The following is a 25,122-nucleotide window of genomic DNA, read 5'->3' as shown; positions in this document are numbered from 1 at the left end:
AGAAAGCATGCAAGTCAGAGGGTGAAGGATGGAGGTGAAGATGGACGGCTGAGAGGGAAGGGAGAGAGATAAACGACTGAGAGGGAAGAGAGACAGATGGCTGAGAGGGAAGGGAGAGAGATAAACGTCTGAGAGGGAAGAGAGAGAGAGAGATGGACGGCTGAGAGGGAAGGGAGAGAGATAAACGACTGAGAGAGAAGAGAGAGAGAGATAAACGACTGAGAGGGAAGAGAGAGAGACAGATGGCTGAGAGGGAAGAGAGAGAGATAAACGGCTGAGAGGGAAGGGAGAGAGACGGACGGCTGAGAGGGAAGGGAGAGAGACGGACGGCTGAGAGGGAAGGGAGAGAGACGGACGGCTGAGAGGGAAGGAGAGAGACGGACGGCTGAGAGGGAAGAGAGAGAGATAAACGACTGAGAGAGAAGAGAGAGAGAGATAAACGACTGAGAGGGAAGAGAGAGAGACAGATGGCTGAGAGGGAAGAGAGAGAGATAAATGGCTAAGAGGGAAGAGAGAGAGACGGATGGCTGAGAGGGAAGAGAGAGAGACGGACAGCTGAGAGGGAAGGGAGAGAGATAAACGGCTGAGAGGGAAGGGAGAGAGACGGACGGCTGAGAGGGAAGAGAGAGAGATAAACGACTGAGAGGGAAGAGAGAGAGACGGACGGCTGAGAGGGAAGAGAGAGAGATAAACGGCTGAGAGGGAAGGGAGAGAGATAAACGACTGAGAGGGAAGAGAGAGACGGACAGCTGAGAGGGAAGAGAGAGAGATAAACGGCTAAGAGGGAAGAGAGAGACGGACAGCTGAGAGGGAAGAGAGAGAGATAAACGACTGAGAGGGAAGAGAGAGAGACGGACGGCTGAGAGGGAAGAGAGAGAGATAAACGACTGAGAGGGAAGAGAGAGAGACGGATGGCTGAGAGGGAAGAGAGAGAGACGGACAGCTGAGAGGGAAGGGAGAGAGATAAACGGCTGAGAGGGAAGGGAGAGAGATAAACGACTGAGAGGCAAGGGAGAGAGATAAACGACTGAGAGGGAAGAGAGAGACGGACAGCTGAGAGGGAAGAGAGAGATAAACGGCTGAGAGGGAAGGGAGAGAGAAAGTCCGCTGAGAGGGAAGGGAGAGAGATAAACGGCTAAGAGGGAAGAGAGAGAGACAGATGGCTGAGAGGGAAGAGAGAGAGACGGACGGCTGAGAGGGAAGAGAGAGAGATAAACGACTGAGAGAGAAGAGAGAGAGAGAGATAAACGTCTGAGAGGGAAGAGAGAGACGGACAGCTGAGAGGGAAGAGAGAGAGATAAACGGCTAAGAGGGAAGAGAGAGACGGACAGCTGAGAGGGAAGAGAGAGAGATAAACGGCTAAGAGGGAAGAGAGAGAGACGGATGGCTGAGAGGGAAGAGAGAGAGACGGACAGCTGAGAGGGAAGGGAGAGAGACGGACGGCTGAGAGGAAGGGAGAGAGAGAGAAGGACCGCTGAGAGGGAAGGGAGAGAGATAAACGGCTAAGAGGGAAGAGAGAGACAGACAGCTGAGAGGGAAGAGAGAGAGATAAACGGCTAAGAGGGAAGAGAGAGAGACGGATGGCTGAGAGGGAAGAGAGAGAGACGGACAGCTGAGAGGGAAGGGAGAGAGACGGACGGCTGAGAGGGAAGAGAGAGAGAAGGACCGCTGAGAGGGAAGGGAGAGAGATAAACGTCTGAGAGGGAAGAGAGAGAGAGACGGACGGCTGAGAGGGAAGAGAGAGAGATAAACGACTGAGAGGGAAGAGAGAGACGGACAGCTGAGAGGGAAGAGAGAGAAGGACGGCTGAGAGGGAAGGGAGAGAGATAAACGGCTGAGAGGGAAGAGAGAGAGACGGATGGCTGAGAGGGAAGAGAGAGAGATAAACGGCTGAGAGGGAAGAGAGAGAGAGACGGACAGCTGAGAGGGAAGAGAGAGACGGACAGCTGAAAGGGAAAGGAGAGAGATAAACGGCTGAGGGAAGAGAGAGAGATAAACGGCTGAGAGGGAAGGGAGAGAGAGACAGATGGCTGAGAGGGAAGAGAGAGATAAACGGCTGAGAGGGAAGGGAGAGAGAAAAATGGCTGAGAGGGAAGAGAGAGAGATAAACGGCTGAGAGGGAAGAGCAAGAGGTGGACGGCTGAGAGGGAAGAGAGAGAGAGACGGACGGCTGAGAGGGAAGGGAGAGAGACGGACGGCTGAGAGGGAAGGGAGAGAGACAGACGGCTGAGAGGGAAGGGAGAGAGATGGACGGCTGAGAGGGAAGGGAGAGAGACGGATGGCGGAGAGGGAAGGGAGAGAGACGGATGGCTGAGAGGGAAGGGAGAGAGACGGATGGCCGAAAGGGAAAAGAAAGAGATGGATGGGAAAGTGGAAGAATAGACTGATGGGAAGGAGAGAAATGGAAAGAGATGGAATAAAGACTTTGGAGGGATGGACCAGGGGAGAGGCAGGGAGGGGATGGAAGAACGGATGGGAAAATGGACAAGAGAGAGGTAGAAAGATACTGAAATGAGTGAAAAAGGAGCAGGAATAGAGAAGATTTCATACACAAGAGATTACAAGAGTGAAAAGAAGGGAGAAAAGCAGAAGCCAAGGGAGGAGGAGATGCCCACAAGAGCCTCACCTGGTCCTTGGTCTTCCCCTCTCGCTCACGAATATGGGTGGTGACGATGCGTTCCATTTCTTCTCGCAAGTGGGGGTATTGCTGGAGCTGGGGACAGGGGAGAAAGCCACGTACACAAGAGGCACATGGATGGGGAGGTTCCTGTGCCCCCGGCAGGCCTGAAGCCGAATGTTTGTCTTTGGGGAACCTCTTGCCTGTGGGGCTAGACCCCAACTCTAGGGACTCTAGGGAAGGGACTACAGCTAGATGATTCAGAGCTGGAGGAGTACGGCAGGTGTTTCCTTCAAAGGCCTTCCCAAAGGCAGGGCCGGGGTCAGCTCCTGTCCCCTCCTCCTAGAGCCTCCCCAGGATGTTTTAGGAGAGGGGAATGGAGGGGCAGTCCTCAGAACCCACAGGGAGAAACACCTCAGAAACCAGTGTCCTCTGCAGTAGCCATCGTAGAAGTGGCCATCCCCGGCTGGGGAGGTCTGTGAGGGAGGCTAGAAGGTGATGGCTTGCCAAGCCCTCTGCACTTCAGGACCACCTACTTCCCGGGGATCATCGAGGGAGAATATACAGACCAGAACTGAAGCCAAGGGTAGGATGGGGTTGAGGAAGCATCGGGAAAGAGAATCAGATTGGGAACCATTCCCTGATTCCAATCAAGGACAGCCTAGGCCATGGTATGAGAGTCAGGGCCATGGGCACAGGACAGGGTCACTGTCATTCATGGGCACAAGACGACATGCAAGAGCTGGGAGCCTGGGACATGCAGAAATGGAGAGGAAGGCCCAAAGCCTGGGGATGGGAGGAACAGGACATGCGCAGGTGGGGTGCCAGCAGCATGGGCAGTACCCCCATGGGGACATGGCTCAAGCGTCAGCCCTCTCCATGAACTCTATCCCACCCTGCCTGCCTCTGCCTCCCTTCCTTCCCATCCCCTGTTCTAAAGCCCTGAGCCTCAGAACTCTTTCCACAGGGTAGTCAGAGGGCAGGGCCAACAGCTTCTCTTCCCAGAGTCCGACTACTCTGCTCTAGACCCATGAACCCCCCATTTTGCTCTGTCCTTGGGTGCAGCCCTCCCTTCTCCACTAAGGAGCTACTGTGGAGAGAAAGCCGGCTTTCAGAGAACCTGGGGCCCAGCAAGGGCGAGGGTGTCCAGGTAAATGGGGGTGGAGGGGAGCTTCTAGGCCTCCAGCATTCCTGGGAGGTCCCTCCTTGCCCCTCCTCTGGGCACAGCCTCCCAAATGAGAACAAGACCATGACTTTTTGCCTTTGCTAGCACTGGTATGTTGTACCGAGCCCTAGTGGGGGAAGGCCCTGCAGAGTGGGGATGGACCATCACTTCCCATCTGGGACTGGGGCTGTCACCAAGCCAGTGCAGCCCTGTGAGGCTGGATAACAGGTGGAAAGCTGAGGGGAACAGGGCTGGCCCGGCCTTCTTGCCCAATGGGCCCCCCCCCTCCCTGGTCCCCACTGAGCACGCCTGCTCCTTGGCTGCATCCCTGCCCGTCCCTTGCCCCTTCCCTTCCCCCTCAAGGTCCCTCCATCTCGCCACCCAAACCTTTCCAGGTGATGCCCTAGGAGGATCAGGGCCGGCCTGCTCAGGCAGAGCCAAGAGAAGGGCCAAGCAGAGGGGGGCGAGGAGAAGCAGGCAGGGTTTCAGAGAGGAAACAGGCAGAGAGTGAGAAGAAGACAGAAAGAGCAGAGAGAGAGAGCAGGCCACGCAAACCAAGTCCTCGCCGCCCCTTCCCCAGAGCTAGGGAAAGTCGGGCTTTCCTGGGAGGGTGTATATCGGGGACTGGGCCAAGGGCGTGGGGGGGGAGCTGCAAAACCAGCCGAATGAGGGGCTTTAAAGTAGGAGCTCGTTCATCTAACCCCCCGCCACGGTCCTAGCCCCTGGGATGCAGGTGGAAGCCCCTTTCTCAGGGGCAGGAGACGCTGACTACAGCCTGCCCGACGGAGGATTTCCTTTGGTCCTGGCTCGCCCCCTTGCTGTGGTGTGTGGCTCCCTCTCCTGGTCCCTGGTGGCCCAGGCCCCACGTGGGGGCCACGAGGTAGGGATGGGGACGCAGGGGAGAGCGGGTCTCCGAGGATACAGAGTCTGGGCCCAAAACTGGGGGCCAGACCTTCGCCCACCTTCTCACCCCGCCTCCTTCCCAGGTCAAGGCTCCCCTGCAGGTGGTCTCCACCCCAGTCCCACCCCCTCGCAACGAAAGGCCAGAGAAATGAGGGGCAAAAAGGGGTGGGGGGAGACAGAAGGAGGGTGTTCCCCTGCGAGTGGTCCCCGGCCCGCCCCTGCTCTCTCTGTTTCTGTGCCAGGACCTGCTGGGCAGGAGTCAGTCGCTAGGAGTGGGGGGAGTGTGTGGAGGTGGGGGAGGCAGTGAGAGGGCAATGCCAGTAGGCCCAGGCCCCAGGGTGCCAGTGTGGGCAAGGTTTGTGAGCCAGGCGTCCGGGGGCATAAGGGGCACCGGGGCCCCTCCCGTGGGAGGGGGGCAGCGGCAGAGCCTGCCTGGGGTCGGGGCGTAAGCACATGAGGCCTGGCGTCGGGCCGCCATCTTTACCTTCGCGCTACACTTTCTGATGGTGGCCGTGAGCTCACTGACTACCATGTCCACACACTTGAGAGTGGGCTCCTTCAACTTCTGCACCTGCTTTTTCACTATGGCTTCAAAAGCAAGATCAGGTGTGAAGAGACCCGTCCTGCACCCGGGGAGGAGCCCAGCCAGCAGGCCCAGGAGGGAGAGAAAGAGAGACAGAACCGAGCAGGGAGGCCGGGAGGTCAGGGGACAGGGGGAGCCACAGGGGATGAGAGAGAGACACAGACACGGAGAGGGGAAAGAGAGAGAGACACAAAGCAAAGGTAAGAAATGAGACTCGTCCTTCCCACCCCACCCCCCCGGTGCTGCCAAGTACCAGGGGGCTCGGTGGGCACCGTGGCGGGCGGCGGGGAGGCAGCCGGCGGCATCGCTCAAGGCCGGACGGGCCTCCACGGGCCTGGGACCTTACCGGAGCCTTTCAGTCTGTCTTCCTCCTCGGGCCCAGCCCTCTGCCCGTTGCCCCCCACGCCCAGCTCCGCTCGCCTTGCCCAGGTTTCACACAGACCCCCCCAACCGGCCCAACCCGAGGTTTCTTCTCTCCTGTCTGGAGCTGCTGCAGGACTTTTCCTCCCCATTCTCCCTATGGGATATTCCCAATTTCCCTTTGAGCCTGAGGGTCCTCAGCTCAGGAAAAAAACAGAAAGAGATGGAGGAGGAGAAAGAGCGAGGAAGGGGAAGAGGACAAGAGTGAAAAGGAGAGAAGCGAAGGACCACAAGGCAGGGGTCTGGAAGGTGGTCGGGGGTGAGAAGGAAGGACAATGGGGATCTGAGGTACTTGGCAGTCCCCAGACTCTGCTCCTTCTGAGGGGAGCTCATCCTGGAACCTCCAGCCTCTCCTAACTGCATCCCCCCTAGACCTGCTTCTCCACAGAAAAGCTCCTGGAAGGGGAGTCTGTCCCGCTCTAGCTGGAGTTAGGGCCCCTCCGGGCCTCAGCTCCAGGGCCTGCTGTCCTGCCTCAGAGGCTCCCCGAGGAGCTTCAGCTGCCCCCGAGCACCAAAGAAAGGCCAGGAGCGGGCAGCTCTGAATGCCAGCCGCCAGCCTCAGCCCACGGCCGGACAAGCTGCTCGGTCCCTGCCACAGGATGAAGGCTCTCAGCCCTCCACGGGCCCTTTCTGGGCCTTCTCTTCTGCTAAGGGCACCTGTCCCTGTCCCTGTGCGATACCCAACAGAGCCCTCACTGGGCAGACCAAGGCCTGTCTCTGCTCCCCAACCCGCACCCCAGAGGGGCCTGAACATGCTACCGAGAAGGGTGAGGGTGGTGTGGGGGTGGGGGGGCATCTGGCTGCAGTGCAGGATGAAGGGGGCACAGGCGGGTGAGAGGGGCTGGCACCATGCTGCGGCCTGGTTACCTTCTTGGTGCACTGTCTAACGGTATTGATTAACTCCGAAATGACCATGTCCACACATTTCAGACAGGGCTCTCGGATCTTCTTCACCTGCTTTTTCACGATGGTTTCAAAAGCCATATCAGGGGTGAACAGCCCCGTTCTAAAAGCCCAGGGGCAGATAGGGCAGGGAGAAGGGGACAGCATTACAAAGGAGGTCCCATGAGAGGGGAAAGGGCTGACTTCCCCCCACTGCACGTCACCTCAGCAGAACCCTGCCGCCATTTTGGACATGGGGGTAACTTTTAAACTCCCTTCCTGCTGTAACATCCTGTGTCCCAAACTCCCTTCTTGCTCTGACATCCTGTGTCCCAAACTCCCTTCCCGCTGTAACATCCTGTGTCCCAAACTCCCTTCTGGCTCTGACATCCTGTGTCCCAAACTCCCTTCCCGCTGTAACATCCTGTGTCCCAAACTCCCTTCCCGCTGTAACATCCTTTGTCTCAAACTCCCTTCCCGCTGTAACATCCTCTGTCCCAAACTCCCTTCCTGCTCTGACATCCTGTGTCCCAAACTCCCTTCCCGCTGTAACATCCTGTGTCCCAAACTCCCTTCCTGCTCTGACATCCTGTGTCCCAAACTCCCTTCCTGCTCTGACATCCTCTGTCCCAAACTCCCTTCCTGCTCTGACATCCTGTGTCCCAAACTCCCTTCCTGCTGTAACATCCTCTGTCCCAAACTCCCTTCCTGCTCTGACATCCTGTGTCCCAAACTCCCTTCCTGCTGTAACATCCTCTGTCCCAAACTCCCTTCCTGCTCTGACATCCTCTGTCCCAAACTCCCTTCCTGCTCTGACATCCTGTGTCCCAAACTCCCTTCCTGCTGTAACATCCTCTGTCCCAAACTCCCTTCCTGCTCTGACATCCTCTGTCCCAAACTCCCTTCCCGCTGTAACATCCTTTGTCCCAAACTCCCTTCCTGCTCTGACATCCTGTGTCCCAAACTCCCTTCCCGCTGTAACATCCTGTGTCCCAAACTCCCTTCCTGCTGTAACATCCTGTGTCCCAAACTCCCTTCTTGCTCTGACATCCTGTGTCCCAAACTCCCTTCCGCTGTAACATCCTTTGTCTCAAACTCCCTTCCCGCTGTAACATCCTCTGTCCCAAACTCCCTTCCCGCTCTGACATCCTGTGTCCCAAACTCCCTTCCCGCTGTAACATCCTCTGTCCCAAACTCCCTTCCTGCTCTGACATCCTGTGTCCCAAACTCCCTTCCTGCTCTGACATCCTGTGTCCCAAACTCCTTCCTGCTGTAACATCCTGTGTCCCAAACTCCCTTCCCGCTGTAACATCCTTTGTCCCAAACTCCCTCCTGCTCTGACATCCTGTGTCCCAAACTCCCTTCCTGCTCTGACATCCTGTGTCCCAAACTCCCTTCCTGCTCTGACATCCTGTGTCCCAAACTCCCTTCCCGCTGTAACATCCTGTGTCCCAAACTCCCTTCCCGCTGTAACATCCTTTGTCCCAAACTCCCTTCCCGCTGTAACATCCTGTGTCCCAAACTCCCTTCCTGCTCTGACATCCTGTGTCCCAAACTCCCTTCCTGCTGTAACATCCTGTGTCCCAAACTCCCTTCCTTCTCTGACATCCTGTGTCCCAAACTCCCTTCCTGCTCTGACATCCTGTCCCAAACTCCCTTCCCGCTGTAACATCCTGTGTCCCAAACTCCCTTCCTGCTCTGACATCCTGTGACCCAAACTCCCTTCCTGCTCTGACATCCTGTGTCCCAAACTCCCTTCCTGCTGTAACATCCTGTGTCCCAAACTCCCTTCCTGCTCTGACATCCTGTGACCCAAACTCCCTTCCTGCTCTGACATCCTGTGTCCCAAACTCCCTTCCTGCTCTGACATCCTGTGTCCCAAACTCCCTTCCTGCTGTAACATCCTGTGTCCCAAACTCCCTTCCCGCTGTAACATCCTGTGTCCCAAACTCCCTTCCTGCTCTGACATCCTGTGACCCAAACTCCCTTCCTGCTCTGACATCCTGTGTCCCAAACTCCCTTCCTGCTGTAACATCCTGTGTCCCAAACTCCCTTCCTGCTCTGACATCCTGTGACCCAAACTCCCTTCCTGCTCTGACATCCTGTGTCCCAAACTCCCTTCCTGCTCTGACATCCTGTGTCCCAAACTCCCTTCCCGCTGTAACATCCTGTGTCCCAAACTCCCTTCCTGCTCTGACATCCTGTGTCCCAAACTCCCTTCCTGCTCTGACATCCTGTGTCCCAAACTCCCTTCCTGCTGTAACATCCTGTGTCCCAAACTCCCTTCCTGCTGTAACATCCTGTGTCCCAAAATCCCTTCCCGCTGTAACATCATGTGTCCCAAACTCCCTTCCTGCTCTGACATCCTGTGTCCCAAACTTCCTTCCCGCTGTAACATCCTGTGTCCCAAACTCCCTTCCTGCTCTGACATCCTGTGTCCCAAACTCCCTTCCTGCTGTAACATCCTGTGTCCCAAACTCCCTTCCTGCTCTGATATCCTGTGTCCCAAACTCCCTTCCCGCTGTAACATCCTGTGTCCCAAACTCCCTTCCTGCTCTGACATCCTGTCCCAAACTCCCTTCCTGCTCTGACATCCTGTGTCCCAAACTCCCTTCCTGCTGTAACATCCTGTGTCCCAAACTCCTTCCTGCTCTGACATCCTGTGTCCCAAACTCCCTTCCTGCTCTGACATCCTGTGTCCCAAACTCCCTTCCCGCTGTAACATCCTGTGTCCCAAACTCCCTTCCTGCTCTGACATCCTGTGACCCAAACTCCCTTCCTGCTCTGACATCCTGTGTCCCAAACTCCCTCCCGCTGTAACATCCTGTGTCCCAAACTCCCTTCCTGCTCTGACATCCTGTCCCAAACTCCCTTCCTGCTCTGACATCCTGTCCCAAACTCCCTTCCTGCTCTGACATCCTGTGTCCCAAACTCCCTTCCCGCTGTAACATCCTGTGTCCCAAACTCCCTGCTCTGACATCCTGTGTCCCAAACTCCCTTCCTGCTCTGACATCCTGTGTCCCAAACTCCCTTCCTGCTGTAACATCCTGTGTCCCAAACTCCCTTCCCGCTGTAACATCCTGTGTCCCAAACTCCCTTCCTGCTGTAACATCCTGTGTCCCAAACTCCCTTCCTGCTGTAACATCCTGTGTCCCAAACTCCCTTCCTGCTCTGACATCCTGTGTCCCAAACTCCCTGCTCTGACATCCTGTGTCCCAAACTCCCTGCTCTGACATCCTGTGTCCCAAACTCCCTTCCCGCTGTAACATCCTGTGTCCCAAACTCCCTTCCCGCTGTAACATCCTGTGTCCCAAACTCCCTCCTGCTGTAACATCCTGTGTCCCAAACTCCCTTCCTGCTCTGACATCCTGTGTCCCAAACTCCCTTCCTGCTCTGACATCCTGTGTCCCAAACTCCCTTCCCGCTGTAACATCCTGTGTCCCAAACTCCCTTCCTGCTGTAACATCCTGTGTCCCAAACTCCCTTCCCGCTGTAACATCCTGTGTCCAAACTCCCTCCCGCTGTAACATCCTGTGTCCCAAACTCCCTTCCTGCTGTAACATCCTGTGTCCCAAACTCCCTTCCTGCTCTGACATCCTGTGTCCCAAACTCCCTTCCTGCTGTAACATCCTGTGTCCCAAAATCCCTTCCTGCTCTGATATCCTGTGTCCCAAACTCCCTTCCCGCTGTAACATCCTGTGTCCCAAACTCCCTTCCTGCTCTGATATCCTGTGTCCCAAACTTCCTTCCCGCTGTAACATCCTGTGTCCCAAAATCCCTTCCTGCTCTGATATCCTGTGTCCCAAACTCCCTTCCCGCTGTAACATCCTGTGTCCCAAACTCCCTTCCTGCTCTGACATCCTGTGTCCCAAACTCCCTTCCCGCTGTAACATCCTGTGTCCCAAACTCCCTTCCTGCTCTGACATCCTGTGTCCCAAACTCCTTCCCGCTGTAACATCCTGTGTCCCAAACTCCCTTCCTGCTCTGACATCCTGTGTCCCAAACTCCCTTCCCGCTGTAACATCCTGCGTCCAAACTCCCTTCCTGCTCTGATATCCTGTGTCCCAAACTCCCTTCCCGCTGTAACATCCTGTGTCCCAACTCCCTTCCTGCTCTGACATCCTGTGTCCCAAACTCCCTTCCTGCTCTGACATCCTGTCCCAAACTCCCTTCCCGCTGTAACATCCTGTGTCCCAAACTCCCTTCCTGCTCTGACATCCTGTCCCAAACTCCCTTCCTGCTCTGACATCCTGTGTCCCAAACTCCCTTCCTGCTCTGACATCCTGTGTCCCAAACTCCCTTCCTGCTCTGACATCCTGTGTCCCAAACTCCCTTCCTGCTCTGATATCCTGTGTCCCAAACTCCCTTCCTGCTGTAACATCCTGTGTCCCAAACTCCCTTCCTGCTCTGACATCCTGTGTCCCAAACTCCCTTCCTGCTCTGACATCCTGTGTCCCAAACTCCCTTCCTGCTCTGACATCCTGTGTCCCAAACTCCCTTCCTGCTCTGACATCCTGTGTCCCAAACTCCCTTCCCGCTGTAACATCCTGTGTCCCAAACTCCCTTCCCGCTGTAACATCCTGTGTCCCAAACTCCCTTCCTTCTCTGACATCCTGTGACCCAAACTCAACTTCCTGCTCTGACATCCTGTGTCCCAAACTCCCTTCCTGCTCTGACATCCTGTGTCCCAAACTCCCTTCCTGCTGTAACATCCTGTGTCCCAAACTCCCTTCCTTCTCTGACATCCTGTGTCCCAAACTCCCTTCCTGCTCTGACATCCTGTCCCAAACTCCCTTCCCGCTGTAACATCCTGTGTCCCAAACTCCCTTCCTGCTCTGACATCCTGTGACCCAAACTCCCTTCCTGCTCTGACATCCTGTGTCCCAAACTCCCTTCCTGCTGTAACATCCTGTGTCCCAAACTCCCTTCCTGCTCTGACATCCTGTGACCCAAACTCCCTTCCTGCTCTGACATCCTGTGTCCCAAACTCCCTTCCCGCTGTAACATCCTGTGTCCCAAACTCCCTTCCTGCTCTGACATCCTGTGTCCCAAACTCCCTTCCTGCTCTGACATCCTGTGTCCCAAACTCCCTTCCTGCTGTAACATCCTGTGTCCCAAACTCCCTTCCTGCTGTAACATCCTGTGTCCAAAATCCCTTCCCGCTGTAACATCATGTGTCCCAAACTCCCTTCCTGCTCTGACATCCTGTGTCCCAAACTCCCTTCCCGCTGTAACATCCTGTGTCCCAAACTCCCTTCCTGCTCTGATATCCTGTGTCCCAAACTCCCTTCCCGCTGTAACATCCTGTGTCCCAAACTCCCTGCTCTGACATCCTGTGACCCAAACTCCCTTCCTGCTCTGACATCCTGTGTCCCAAACTCCCTTCCTGCTGTAACATCCTGTGTCCCAAACTCCCTTCCTGCTCTGACATCCTGTCCCAAACTCCCTTCCCGCTGTAACATCCTGTGTCCCAAACTCCCTTCCTGCTCTGACATCCTGTCCCAAACTCCCTTCCTGCTCTGACATCCTGTCCCAAACTCCCTTCCTGCTCTGACATCCTGTGTCCCAAACTCCCTTCCCGCTGTAACATCCTGTGTCCCAAACTCCCTGCTCTGACATCCTGTGTCCCAAACTCCCTTCCTGCTCTGACATCCTGTGTCCCAAACTCCCTTCCTGCTGTAACATCCTGTGTCCCAAACTCCCTTCCCGCTGTAACATCCTGTGTCCCAAACTCCTTCCTGCTGTAACATCCTGTGTCCCAAACTCCCTTCCTGCTGTAACATCCTGTGTCCCAAACTCCCTTCCTGCTCTGACATCCTGTGTCCCAAACTCCCTTCCCGCTGTAACATCCTGTGTCCCAAACTCCCTTCCCGCTGTAACATCCTGTGTCCCAAACTCCCTTCCTGCTGTAACATCCTGTGTCCCAAACTCCCTTCCTGCTGTAACATCCTGTGTCCCAAACTCCCTTCCTGCTCTGACATCCTGTGTCCCAAACTCCCTTCCTGCTCTGACATCCTGTGTCCCAAACTCCCTTCCCGCTGTAACATCCTGTGTCCCAAACTCCCTTCCTGCTGTAACATCCTGTGTCCCAAACTCCCTTCCCGCTGTAACATCCTGTGTCCCAAACTCCCTTCCCGCTGTAACATCCTGTGTCCCAAACTCCCTTCCTGCTGTAACATCCTGTGTCCCAAACTCCCTTCCTGCTGTAACATCCTGTGTCCCAAACTCCCTTCCTGCTCTGATATCCTGTGTCCCAAACTCCCTTCCCGCTGTAACATCCTGTGTCCCAAAATCCCTTCCTGCTCTGATATCCTGTGTCCCAAACTCCCTTCCCGCTGTAACATCCTGTGTCCCAAACTCCCTTCCTGCTCTGACATCCTGTGTCCCAAACTCCCTTCCCGCTGTAACATCCTGTGTCCCAAACTCCCTTCCTGCTCTGACATCCTGTGTCCCAAACTCCCTTCCCGCTGTAACATCCTGTGTCCCAAACTCCCTTCCTGCTCTGACATCCTGTGTCCCAAACTCCCTTCCTGCTCTGACATCCTGTGTCCCAAACTCCCTTCCTGCTCTGATATCCTGTGTCCCAAACTCCCTTCCTGCTGTAACATCCTGTGTCCCAAACTCCCTTCCTGCTCTGACATCCTGTGTCCCAAACTCCCTTCCTGCTCTGACATCCTGTCCCAAACTCCCTTCCCGCTGTAACATCCTGTGTCCCAAACTCCCTTCCTGCTCTGACATCCTGTCCCAAACTCCCTTCCTGCTCTGACATCCTGTGTCCCAAACTCCCTTCCTGCTCTGACATCCTGTGTCCCAAACTCCCTTCCTGCTCTGACATCCTGTGTCCCAAACTCCCTTCCTGCTCTGATATCCTGTGTCCCAAACTCCCTTCCTGCTGTAACATCCTGTGTCCCAAACTCCCTTCCTGCTCTGACATCCTGTGTCCCAAACTCCCTTCCTGCTCTGACATCCTGTGTCCCAAACTCCCTTCCTGCTCTGACATCCTGTGTCCCAAACTCCCTTCCCGCTGTAACATCCTGTGTCCCAAACTCCCTTCCTGCTCTGACATCCTGTGTCCCAAACTCCCTTCCTTCTCTGACATCCTGTGTCCCAAACTTCCTTTTAGTCTGACATCCTGTGACCCAAACTCCCGCTTGACATTCTGAGTCTGTGACTGCTACTTCCTTATACATTGCTGTTAAGGTCACATAAATAGTTATTTTTGCATGCTGACTAGTCCAACTTGACTTAAGAGTTAGCTACTTTAGGAGAGAGGAAAACTTAGGAGAAATAACTGGAAGTTTTGAAAAAATTTATAAAAAGAGAAAAAAAATTAAAACAATAGCTAGTTGGTACACTGAATAGAGTGCCAGCACTTGAGTAAGGAAGACTAGAGCTTAAATTCGACCTCAGACACTTATTAGCTATGTGAACCCAGACAAGCCACTTAGCCCTGACTGTCTTAAAATTAAAAAAAAAAAAGTTGGGTTCTTGCTCTGCTGCTGTCTTGCTGATGATACGGAGGCAAAATTGTAATAGAAAGTAGTTCAGGACAGGGGTCAAAACACTTAAGTTTCGAATTTTGTTTAACCCTAGATAAAAGTTGCTTGATTTTTAAAAATCCTCCATGTCCATATCTAGAAACTACAGAGGTCTCCCTTATATCATCTTTATCATATAAACCTTAAGCTGTATATCAATGTCAGTTTCTTAAGACCCCTCTTGGGTCCTCATTTCCTCATCCATCAGATGAGTAGTTTGGGTTTGGACCAGAACTCATCCTAATATCATTTTATGAGGGCATTTCTCAGTCTTAAGAAGGAGATTCAACATTATGCTGAGTATATATAAATATTGGCTCCTAAAGGAATCTAACCTTTAAGAAAAACAAAATTGTGCCCCTTTCTCTGACTCCTAGCCAAAGAAAGAGATGGTTAGTTAAACTACCAGCTTGGGGTAGGGCTGGGACTTGCAAAATGCAAACATGACACACTTTTAAGTTTAATATGCATTATTAACATCTTGACTAAACAATCAGCAAAACAGATCAAGTCCTTATTTGTAGCCTTTGCTAATTTGAAGTATAAATGCTCACACTGAAAATTTTAACAATCAGATCTTAGAAGCAGGTGCTCAGCACAGGGCCTGAGCCTAGAGATTTAGGGGAAAAAACTCTGAGCCCTAGAAGTAAAAATGAGCAGATTAGGCTGAAGGACAGAACTTGGGTCCTGGAGCGGAGGGGGAGAATCAGCATTTTCCCCAGGAGAGTAGCTGCCATGATTCTGCTTTTCCCTGCTCCCTAATTACCTCAAGAATGACATAACTGATCCCTAAGCTCTCTCTCCCCACCCCCAGTGGCTGGAGCATCCTGAGCTCTACCCTGACACCTGAACAGGGGTTCTCCAACACTATCAGGTGGGTGGTTCTAGGGGGAGGAAGAAGCAGAGCTTCCCCATCTCCAGCTGACTCAGGGCTCTTGTTCCAGGGGCAGATGGCCGATTTGGTTCTGCCAGAGTCCGAATGAAATTCCTTCTAAGACCTATCCCAGTGGGCTTGGGAAGCCAGCATTACTTGCAAAGAAATACAAAGAGGAGCTAAAAAACAACCTGAGCTTCTAGAAACTCCCCAGTAATCCCACATCCTGGAGCTGGGGGGAGGAGGTCAGGTCCTGCCCAACTCATCTGACTACCCAGGAGTAGGTTGTATATCCTACACTCACTCCTTCATAGAATCTTTCCTTTCTCTTACCGGTTGAGAGGAAGGTGCTGGGAAGGGAACAGGATGGGACAGGGAGGGGAGAAGAAAAGTTAATGTAGAGGGGTGAAAGATGAATTCATATTCTTCTTCCACCCTTGACATCTCCCATCTCATTTCCTCAAAGTTGGGTCTGGGGAGAACTGGGAAAGAAGGAGCACAATATGGTAGAAAACACTGGACTAAAAGGTCTGATTTTGATTCTGCTACTATCTGGCTATGTGAACTTGAGTGACTGACTTCCTATTCTGGGCCAAAGTTTCCCCATCTATGAAATGAGGCATTTATTTCATAAGTTTCTTTTGATTCAGATGTTCTATATTCCAAGGGCTACTGAAAAATCCAGAAAATTCTAGGATTCTGATTCTATTAAGTCATGTAAGTAGAGCCCCATAGGAAGAACTAAGTCACTGCAAAGGGATTCTAACTCCCAATGTAGCAGGAACAAAAAAATGTAGCATGGATGAAGGTTTGGGGTCTATTTTCCATCCCAATTTCCTACTTGCCCAAGTGAACTCCCTAAATTCAAAATGATCCTGGGTACCTGGAACCTCCCTCCATGAGCATCTTCCCAGCAGTCAGTAAAGGGAAACAATATCCCCCAAATCCCCAAGACCCTCAGGTGCCCACCCCTCTCCCTCTACGTGCCTGATGCCATGAATGTTCTTGATAGCATAGCTGATCTCCCGCCTTAGCTCCTTTTCATCAAACTCCATCTGTACAAAGGAAAGGTATAAACAGACTGTCAGAAGGCTTCTCAGACCCCCAAATCCCAGGTAAGAAACAGAGACCCTTTACCTGGCCATGGGACATAATCAAGGCCACCAGGATGGCAATCTGAATATCCCAGAACCTTAAGACTTAAATTCTAGCCACAACTACTTATCCTGGAGCGATATCTCCCAGAGACTCCTTAGTAATGAGGACCGAAGAAACTAGTATAAACCACTGCTTTTAAAGATGAAAAAGTTTTAAAGATAAAAAAAAATTTACTTAACATACCCAAAGAGAGTAATCCAAAGCAGGATACTTCTAGGCCCTTTGACTCAGCTACACAATCCTGCCCCTGGGTCAGGAATGTCCTCTTCTTCCTCTCCTAACTCTCCAAAATCCTACTAAGTCCCTTAAGTACCCAGGCTTGTAGTCAGGAAGACTCATCTTCCAGAATTCACACCTGACTTCAAACACTAGCTGTGTGACCCCAGGCAAGTCACGTCACCCTGTTTACCTCAGTTTTCTCATCTGGATAAACTGGAGAAGGAGATGGCAAAATACAGCAGTAGCTTTTTGACAAGAAATGGGGTCATGAAGAACCAGATATGACTGAAAAACACCTAAATAGCAACATTGGTCCCTTAAGAGCCAGTTCAAGTCCTCTTCCTCTCATCCCTTTGGCATTTATTACATACAGTTTATGGGCTTAGTTGCCATTTGATATGTGTGTGAGATTTTCCCCCTTAACAACACCATTAAAATAACTCTTATTCCCAAAAAGAGCATCTAACACAGTCCTTTGCAGAGTCTCGACTAAGCACTAGCGAGCTGGTAAAGTTTAATAGAAGAAGCACTGGATTAAAATTTAGGAGGCTTAAGTTCTGAGTTCCAGCTCTGCCCTCTGTAAGACCTTTTCCACTTCCCTTTCTGTCTCCAGGACTGAGTTTTTCCCAGGGGGAATTCAAGAACTTCAGACTCGATGAACTCCTAAATCTCTTCCAGTTCTAACATTTGATAGGCTTTTCTTAAGGTTTCTTCCCAGCTCTGAAGTACCAGATGAAGCTGGGTCGAGGGCAAAGAGGAACAATATCCTCACTAGAGATGAACTTACTTTGACCAACTCAAAGGGGAAACGCTCATGGAAGATGCGGTTGATTCGGGCCCCTCCAGACAGTTCATAGGTGTCAATCTGATCCCCTGAACCTTCGATCCGTTTCTCAAAGTCCACAGCAAACTGCTGGACCATCCTGGAAGGAGGAAATGGGGAAACCTTGAAAGGGTTGCCGCAGAAAATAGTGTAGATGGGTGAGCATCAGACCAAACAACTACAGTGGATGGTGGAAGAATGGGACATCAGATGAAGCTAGGGGGTCTGTCAGTAAGACAGAAAGGGGAGACTGAGTCTGGGATGGAAGAAAAGAAACTAAGGATGCAAGGGAGTCACAGTGGGGGCTATTTACTGTAATAGAGCCTTGGTCTTGCGGGAGGGATCATCAGGACGAAAGTTCTTATACTCCTCCACCTCCTTCTCAATAGATAACAGCTGGCTCTGCAACTTGTTCCGAAGGCCAGGCAGTGTGTCCCGGATATGGTTGGTCAGTTGCTGTTCAGAGAGAAAAGTGTTAAAGTAAGTTAAAGTCAGAGAGTCAATAAGCATTTATTAAGCACTGGGCTATAAACTGTGGATACAAAGGGTCCCTCTGCTAAAGGAGCTCACCTTTAGTGGAGGGTAAATAACTAGATACATAAAAGATATAGAGGTATAGAGATATGTAATCACACACCTAGATAAAATCTTGGGGCAATGGAGGATCATAGGAAACAGAAAAGCATCCAAACAAATTTGAAACTTGGATCTGAAAGCTGAAGGAAGCCAGAGAAGGTAAGAAGAGGCAGGGGGAGAATGCTTCAAACACTGAAGACAGGCATGTCTTTGACTCCCATATAGTGCCATGGGAGATGGAGTATCATATGTGAACAACCAAGTGGGTCAGTGTAATTGGAGTAGAGATTTCATAGTTGGGAGAAGAAATTAGGAAGCCCGGGCAGCTAAGTGGTAGGAATGGAGTAGATGGAGAACCAGCCTCGGATGCTTCCTTGTTATGTAGCTCTAAGCGAGTCACTTAACCCCAATTGCCTTGGAAAAATGCACAACAACCAAAAAAGAAAGTAGGAAGGAGGGACAGCAATGGCTTGAACATCTCTTTGGAGTCAGGATGAGGAGGACCTGAGTTCAAATCCTGCCCCGGAAACTTGCTAGGTATATGACTTAGGGTAAGTCACTTAACCATATAAGAAATAAAGGAGCAGTTAGATGGCACAGTGGATAGAGCTCTGTATCTTGGAGTCAGGAGGTCCTGAGTTCAAATGCAGCTTCAGACACTTCCTACTTCTTAGCTGGGTGACTTTGAGTAAGTCACTTAATCCCAATTACCTTGCTCAAAAAAAGGAAGAAAAGAAATAATGTAGGAAGGTGTCGACTTGTGAAAAGTTTGTGTACCAAACACAAATTTGGCTCCTTCTAGGGAGCCACTAGAGTTTACTGAACAGGGGGTCAGAATTGTAAAAGCTGTGCTTTAAGAAAATGACTTTGGTAAGTGAATGGAGGAAGGACTGGAGTGAGAGATTCGAGTGAATGAGACTTCTCTGAAAATGATGGTAATGAGAAATGGTGAAGAAAGAACAGGAATACTCAGTATGTGAAGGTAAAAATTTGACAACAGATTGGACATGGGAGGTGAATACAAATGAGGAAGAATTGAGGATGAAACGAAGGTTTCAAGCCAGGGTGACAGGGAGGATGGTGTTACCCTTGACAGTGAAGGGAATGTTGAGACTGGTGAGACAAGTTCTGTTTTAGATGTGTTGAGTTTGAGATAATGTAATTCAAGATGTCCAAAAAGTAGTTGAGATGGAGGATTGGAGTTCAGCAGAAAGGCCTGGAAATATCTGCATAGAGATGATATTTGAATCCATCGAGTCAGAGAACATTATCCCACAAGAAAGTTTAGAAGGAAACGAGAGGAGATTCAGGATAGAGCCTCGGGAGATACTTACAGTTAGCTAGACGAAGAGCCAGAAAAGCAGACTGAGAAATAGCACTTTGAGGAAACTTAGAAGGAAAGACAGGAGAGAACAGTGTCAAAGAAACCTAGAATGGACAAAGTATCCCAGAGGAGAGGATCATCAACAGTTTCGAGGGCTGTGGAGAGCTCAAGAAAACTGAGGATTGAGAAAAGGCAACTAGATTGGGTGATTAATTAGAATGAACAATTAGAAGTGCTTTGGGAACTGAAAGAAGCAGGTTTTGTTGAAGGATGAGATTGGAAGACAGAATACACAAGGTTTAGAAGAGAATTAGAAGAAGAGTTCATTTTAACTCCTTTTTTTAAGACACTGACCTCAAGGATTTTTTTATTCAAAAGAAAAGATAAAGTATAAATATTAGCAACTATAGTATCAATAATAATAGTTCATGACTATATTGTATTTTATATTTATATAGCACTTTGTCTTTGGCATTTATTTAGCATTTTTCTTAGTAAAATTATTTGTTTTTAATAACATTACTTTATGAATCATTTTGCGAGAGAAAAATCAGAGCAAAAGGAAAAAATCATGGAAGAGATTTTAAAAAATAGAAAAAAGAAGTGAACATAGCATGTATTGATTTATATTCAGACTCCTTAGTTCCTTTTTTGGATGCAGATAGAATTTTCTGTCCAAAGTCTATTGGGATTGCTTTGGATCACTGAATCACTGAGAAGAAACAAATCCTTCATAGTTGATCATGGCACATTCTTGCTATTATTGTGTACAATGTATTCCTGGTTCTACTTGTTTCACTCAACATAAGTTTATGTAAATCTTTCCAGGCCTTTCTAAAATCAGTTTGTTCATCATTTTTTATAGAACAATAATATTTCATTATCTTAACAATCAAACTTGTTCAGCCATTCCCCACTTGATGAGCATCTACTCATTTTCCAATTCTTTGCTACCACAAAAAGGGCTGCTACAGACATTTTTGCACATGTGAGTCCTTTCCCCTTCTTTAAGATTTCCTTCGGATACAGACTCAGTAATGGCACTGCTGGGACAAAGGGTATGCACAGTTCTATAGCCCTTTGGGTATGGTTCCAGATTGCCCTCCAGAATGGTTGTATCATTTCACAGTTCCACCAACAATGTATTAGTGTCCCAGTTTTCCCACATTCCCTCCAACATTCGTCATTATCTTTTCTTGTTATTTTAGCTAATCTAAGAGGTGTGAGGTAGTACCTCAGAGTTGTTTTAATTTGCATTTCTCTAATCAAGAGTGATTTAGAACACTTTTTCATATAACTATAAATGGCTTTAATTTCATCATCTGAAAGTTGTCTGTTCATATCATTTGACCACTGACCAACTGGGAAATGACTTGTATTCTTATTAATTTGACATAGTTGTTTAAATATTTTAGAAATGAGACCTTTATCAGAAACACTAGTTGTAAAGATTTTTTCCCTGCTTTGTACTTCCCTTTTAACCTTGTTTCTGTTGGTTTTGTTGATGCAAACCCCCCTTTTTTTAAAATAATTTTTATTGATAGAACACATGCCAGGGTAATTTTTACAGCATTATCCCTTGCATTCATTTCTGTTCTGATTTTTCTCCTCCCTCCCTCCACCCCTTCCCCGAGATGGCAAGAGTCCTTTACATGTTGAATGGGTTGCAGTATATCCTAGATACAATATATGTGTGCAGAACCAAACAGTTTTCTTGTTGCACAGGGAGAATTGGATTCAGAAGGTATAAATAACCCGGGAAGAAAAACAAAAATGCAAGCAGTTTATATTCATTTCCAATGTTCTTTCTCTGGGTGTAGCTGCTTCTGTCCACCTTTGATCAATTAAGGCTCTCTTTATCAAAGAGGTCCACTTCCATCAGAATACATCCTCAAACAGTATCTTTGTTGAGGTATATAATGATCTCCTGGTTCTGCTCATTTCACTCAGCATCAGTTCATGTAAGTCTCGCCAGTCCTCTCTGTATTCATCCTGCTGGTCGTTCCTTACAGAACAATAATATTCCATAACGTTCATATACCACAATTTACTCAACCATTCTCCAATTGATGGACATCCTTTCATTTTCCAGCTTCTGGCCACTACAAACAGGGCTGCCACAAACATTTTGGCACATACAGGTCTCTTTCCTTTCTTTAGTATCTCTTTGGGGTATAAGCCCAGTAGAAACACTGCTGGATCAAAGGGTATGCACAGCTTGATAACTTTTTGAGCATAGTTCCAAATTGATGCAAACCCTTTTTAATTTAATGTAATCAGTTATCCATTTTGCCTTTCATAATGTTTTCTAGTCCTTCTCCAAAGATCTGATAGACAAATTATCCCTTGGTCTCCTAATTTGTTTATAGTATCATCCTTTATGCCCAAATTGCGTACCCATTTTAACCTTATTTTGATATGGGATGTGAAATGTAAGTCTATGCCGACTTTCTGGAATATCATTTTCCAGTTTTCCCAGCAATTTTTGTCAAATAGTGAGTTCTTATTCCAGAAGCTGGAGTTTGGGGGTTTACCTAGATTACTATAGATCTTGATTATTGGGTCATATGTAGCTAATCTATTCCATCACTCAATTTCTTAGCCAGTACCAAATGGTTTTGATGACTGCTATATATAGTTTTAGGTTTAGTACTGCTAAGTCCCCATCCTTTGTATTTTTTCATTAATTCCCTTGAATATTCTTGACCATTTGTTCTCCCAAATGAATTTTGTTATTATTTTTTCTTAAACTAGAAACATATTAATTGCTTATGGGTAAACTGAGCTAACATAAGAAAAATGATAACATGACCCAAATCAATTCATTTATTCAGTGCTATATTAATCAAACTATAGTAATCAAAGGATTACTGTATAAAAATAAAATAAAAAATTCATCTAGAGTTACAAAAGGTCAAGAATCTCAAAAGAAACAATGAGAAATGGTGGGAAAGCCTAGCAGCATCAGATCTTAAATCATATGCCAAAGTAGCGATCATTAAAATCATTTAGTTCTGGTTGAAAAATAGAGAAGTCATTCAATGGAATAGATTAAATACACCACATACAGAAGCAAAAGAATTCAGTGGCCAACTGCTTGATAATCCTAGAGACCCCAGTGATAGAGGTAAGAACTTACTATTTAATAAAATAAAAAAACTGGAGAAAGCTGGACAGTTTGGAAAAATTTGTTTGGCAAAAATTAAATTTAGACTAATACTTCACACCACATACCACGATAAACTACATATGACTATATGACTTAGATATTAAAAAAAAACAACAACACTCTTTTTGGATCAGAATAGAAAAAGTGTTCCTAATCAAATAAGGGATAAAGAATTTTAAAATGGATAATTTTAATGATATAAAATTTACAAGTTCACAAAAAAATCAGATGCTACTAAGCTACAAAGGAAAATAATTAACTGGGAGCAGGAGGGGGGGAATCTCTATCGAGTTTCTCTGATAAAAGGTCTCTTTCTAAGATATATAAGGAACTGATTCAAATTTATATATTTATATGATTAGGAAAAGCTAGATGGCGAAGTAGATAGAGCAGTAGCCCTAGAATCAGGAGGACCAGAGTTCAAATTTGACTTCAGTCACTTAACTAGTTACTAGTTGTATAATTCTGGACAAGTCACTTAACCCCAATTGTCTCTCAAAATAAAAAAAAAGAAGAAGAAGCAAATTTCTATGAATAAGAGCTATTCCCCAACTTATAGTCAATGTATATGGACAGGTAGTTGTCAAAGGAATATGTCCAAGATATCTATAATCATATTTTAAAAACCACTCCAAATGGCTAATAATTAATGAAATGCTAATTAAAACAACATTGAGGTTCTATCTCATACTCATCAGATTAGGAAAGTTGAAAAACTGGAAATGACAAATGTAGAAGACAAAAGACAAGTCCATGTAAGTAGGTGCCTGTGAATTGGTCCCTCTTTCTGGAAAACAATTTGGACATATGCCTCAAAAGTTACTAAATTGTGCATAATTTTTTGACCTGGCAATACTCGACCTATATTCCAAAGAAAACAAGAAAAGAAGAAAAAGACCTATATGTATAAAAGTATTTATAATAACTCTTTTTTTTGTTGTTGTTGTGGCAAAGAATTGGAAACTAAGGGAGTGCTCATCAATTTGGAAATGGCTAAGCAAATTATAGCATCTACAATGAAATACTGTTGTGCTGAAAAAAATTAAGGGGACAATTTCAGAGAAACCTGGAAAAACTTGTATAAATTGATGCAGAATGAAATGAACATTTAATTTATACATAACTACAACATTATAAAAATGAAATTTAAAAGACTTTAAAAGTCTGAACAACATAATAATCCATCCTGATCCAAAGGACTTATAACAAAAAATGCTATTATCTGACAGAAAAATGATAGACTAAACCTGCAAAGTAAGCTTTATCTAAGTAAAAGACTATTTTATATAGTCCAAATAGAAATTAATATCTTCATAAAACATATTTATAGAAACATTTTTGGATATAACCAATATGGGAACTTGTTCTGTTTGATTATATATGTGTATATATATATATATGTCAGATAATAATAAGAGCTAACATTTATATAGCATCTTTCCCAGGGTCCTTGCTCTTAGGGATCCCCAACATAACTATGTTGCAGACTATCTCCATGAAATCTATAGAAAAGGAATCCTTTGTTGGTTTTAAGAAATTAGGAAACCCTGGAAAGTCAGATCCTCAGCTACAAAATCATCCCAACTCTACTCAAGACAGAAGATGGGCTTTAGGGCAGTATTCTTAATTTGGCTCCATAATGCTCTTCCAGTGCCTGTTCTTATTACTTGACAGGGAACAATCTATGATAATTTTTCATGTGAAAAAATATTGAAATGGACAAGACTGTTTATAGTTTTCTTTGATATAATAAATCTTACTTATTTCTTTTGTAGACCTAGGGACCCATCCATTAGTGTTTGCATACACCTTGGTTTGCATACATCTTGGTCTCATGTTCCTCAGTGGAATTAAAGGCAGGTAGGAGGAGGAATGAAACAGAGAAACTTCATAATTAAAAAGAAGAGAGTGATAGGGAATCAGAAGCACTAACTCCAAAGAAAAAGGCGAGAAATCTAGATAAAATGCCTCCCACACACCCAATCCACTAGAAACATAAAAACAGCATCAGGCTGAATAATGTTCAAGAAATTCTCCAATAAATTATATTTAGTATGTAATTGCTAGATTTAGGATGTAGATGTAATTCTAAAGAACTGCACAAAAGGTCAGCCAGAAGCTCAATGGCAATAGGATACAGGCTTAGCAGCAAAACCAAGGTCAATACAGATAGGTAAAAGTCTCCTTTCTTTAAAGGTGGAAGCCGCCCAGCCTTACCAAATAGAATGCTAAACTAAAGATACTGATAGTCTGCAAGGCACTGTGACCAATGCAGTAAGAGCCAGAGGCCTCCTACAAGAAAACCTCAGTGTGATCCAAAAAAAAAAGTGTGAATCATGGAAATAATTGGAAGTAGCATCAACTAGTCCCAAGTGCAGCAGGGCTCAAACCTAAGCCTAGGAGTTCTGCCCTGAGATGCTATACAGCAGGAATTCTTAACTTGAGGTCTGTAGATTTAAAATAATATTTTGACATATGTATTCTGGTGTAATTAGTTTGCTTTATAATTCTATGCATTTTATTTTATGGAGTTAAGACCATTATTCACACATAGATTTTCATTACATTGCCAAGGAGGATGTGAGGCAAAAAAACTAAAAATCTCAGTCCTGCGATCCAGTGCTTTCAACCTCAAAGACACAGAAAAAGCTAAAACCCATCTTGAGAGATACTCTAAGTGATATATTAGTCAGGACAGGAACCCAGAGGACGCAGAGCCAACTATCCCATCTAAAAACCGAGCAGAAGGGGTAGTGGTACAGTGAATAGAACAACAGCCCTGAAGTCAAGAGGACCTGAACTCAAAACCAGCCTCAGACACTTAATACTTACTAGTTGTGTGATCCTGGGCAACTCACTTAACCCCAACTG

General features: G+C 47.8%; 1 protein-coding gene and 1 long non-coding RNA gene across 6 annotated transcripts in view; one reads left to right on the top strand and one right to left on the bottom strand.

Moving 5' to 3' along the window:
- DNM1 (dynamin 1) overlaps window positions 1–25,122 on the bottom strand; it is a 70,827-nt gene that overhangs the window by 21,661 nt on the left and 24,044 nt on the right. For 3 of the 5 annotated variants that reach the window (XM_051980087.1, XM_051980088.1, XM_051980089.1), the window contains exons 7-11: window positions 17,496–17,638; window positions 17,147–17,282; window positions 15,970–16,037; window positions 6,556–6,694; window positions 2,627–2,713 (exon numbers count right to left, since the gene is read on the bottom strand). In XM_051980087.1, coding sequence (XP_051836047.1) covers window positions 2,627–2,713; window positions 6,556–6,694; window positions 15,970–16,037; window positions 17,147–17,282; window positions 17,496–17,638 — 573 coding nt within the window. Of the gene's footprint in view, window positions 1–2,626; window positions 2,714–5,169; window positions 5,309–6,555; window positions 6,695–15,969; window positions 16,038–17,146; window positions 17,283–17,495; window positions 17,639–25,122 lie in introns of all 5 variants that reach the window. The other 2 variants (XM_051980091.1, XM_051980090.1) reach the window with 1 other exon arrangement.
- Window positions 2–2,132, top strand: LOC127550846 (uncharacterized). The gene is made up of 2 exons (XR_007950953.1): window positions 2–1,102; window positions 1,470–2,132. It is a non-coding gene; the product is annotated as an uncharacterized LOC127550846 (long non-coding RNA).

The sequence above is a fragment of the Antechinus flavipes genome, chromosome 2 (assembly GCF_016432865.1).
Source record: "Antechinus flavipes isolate AdamAnt ecotype Samford, QLD, Australia chromosome 2, AdamAnt_v2, whole genome shotgun sequence".
Lineage (NCBI taxonomy): Eukaryota > Metazoa > Chordata > Mammalia > Dasyuromorphia > Dasyuridae > Antechinus > Antechinus flavipes.
The sequence above is the reverse complement of the archived record's forward strand: the minus strand, read 5'-3'. Positions and strand labels throughout refer to the sequence as shown.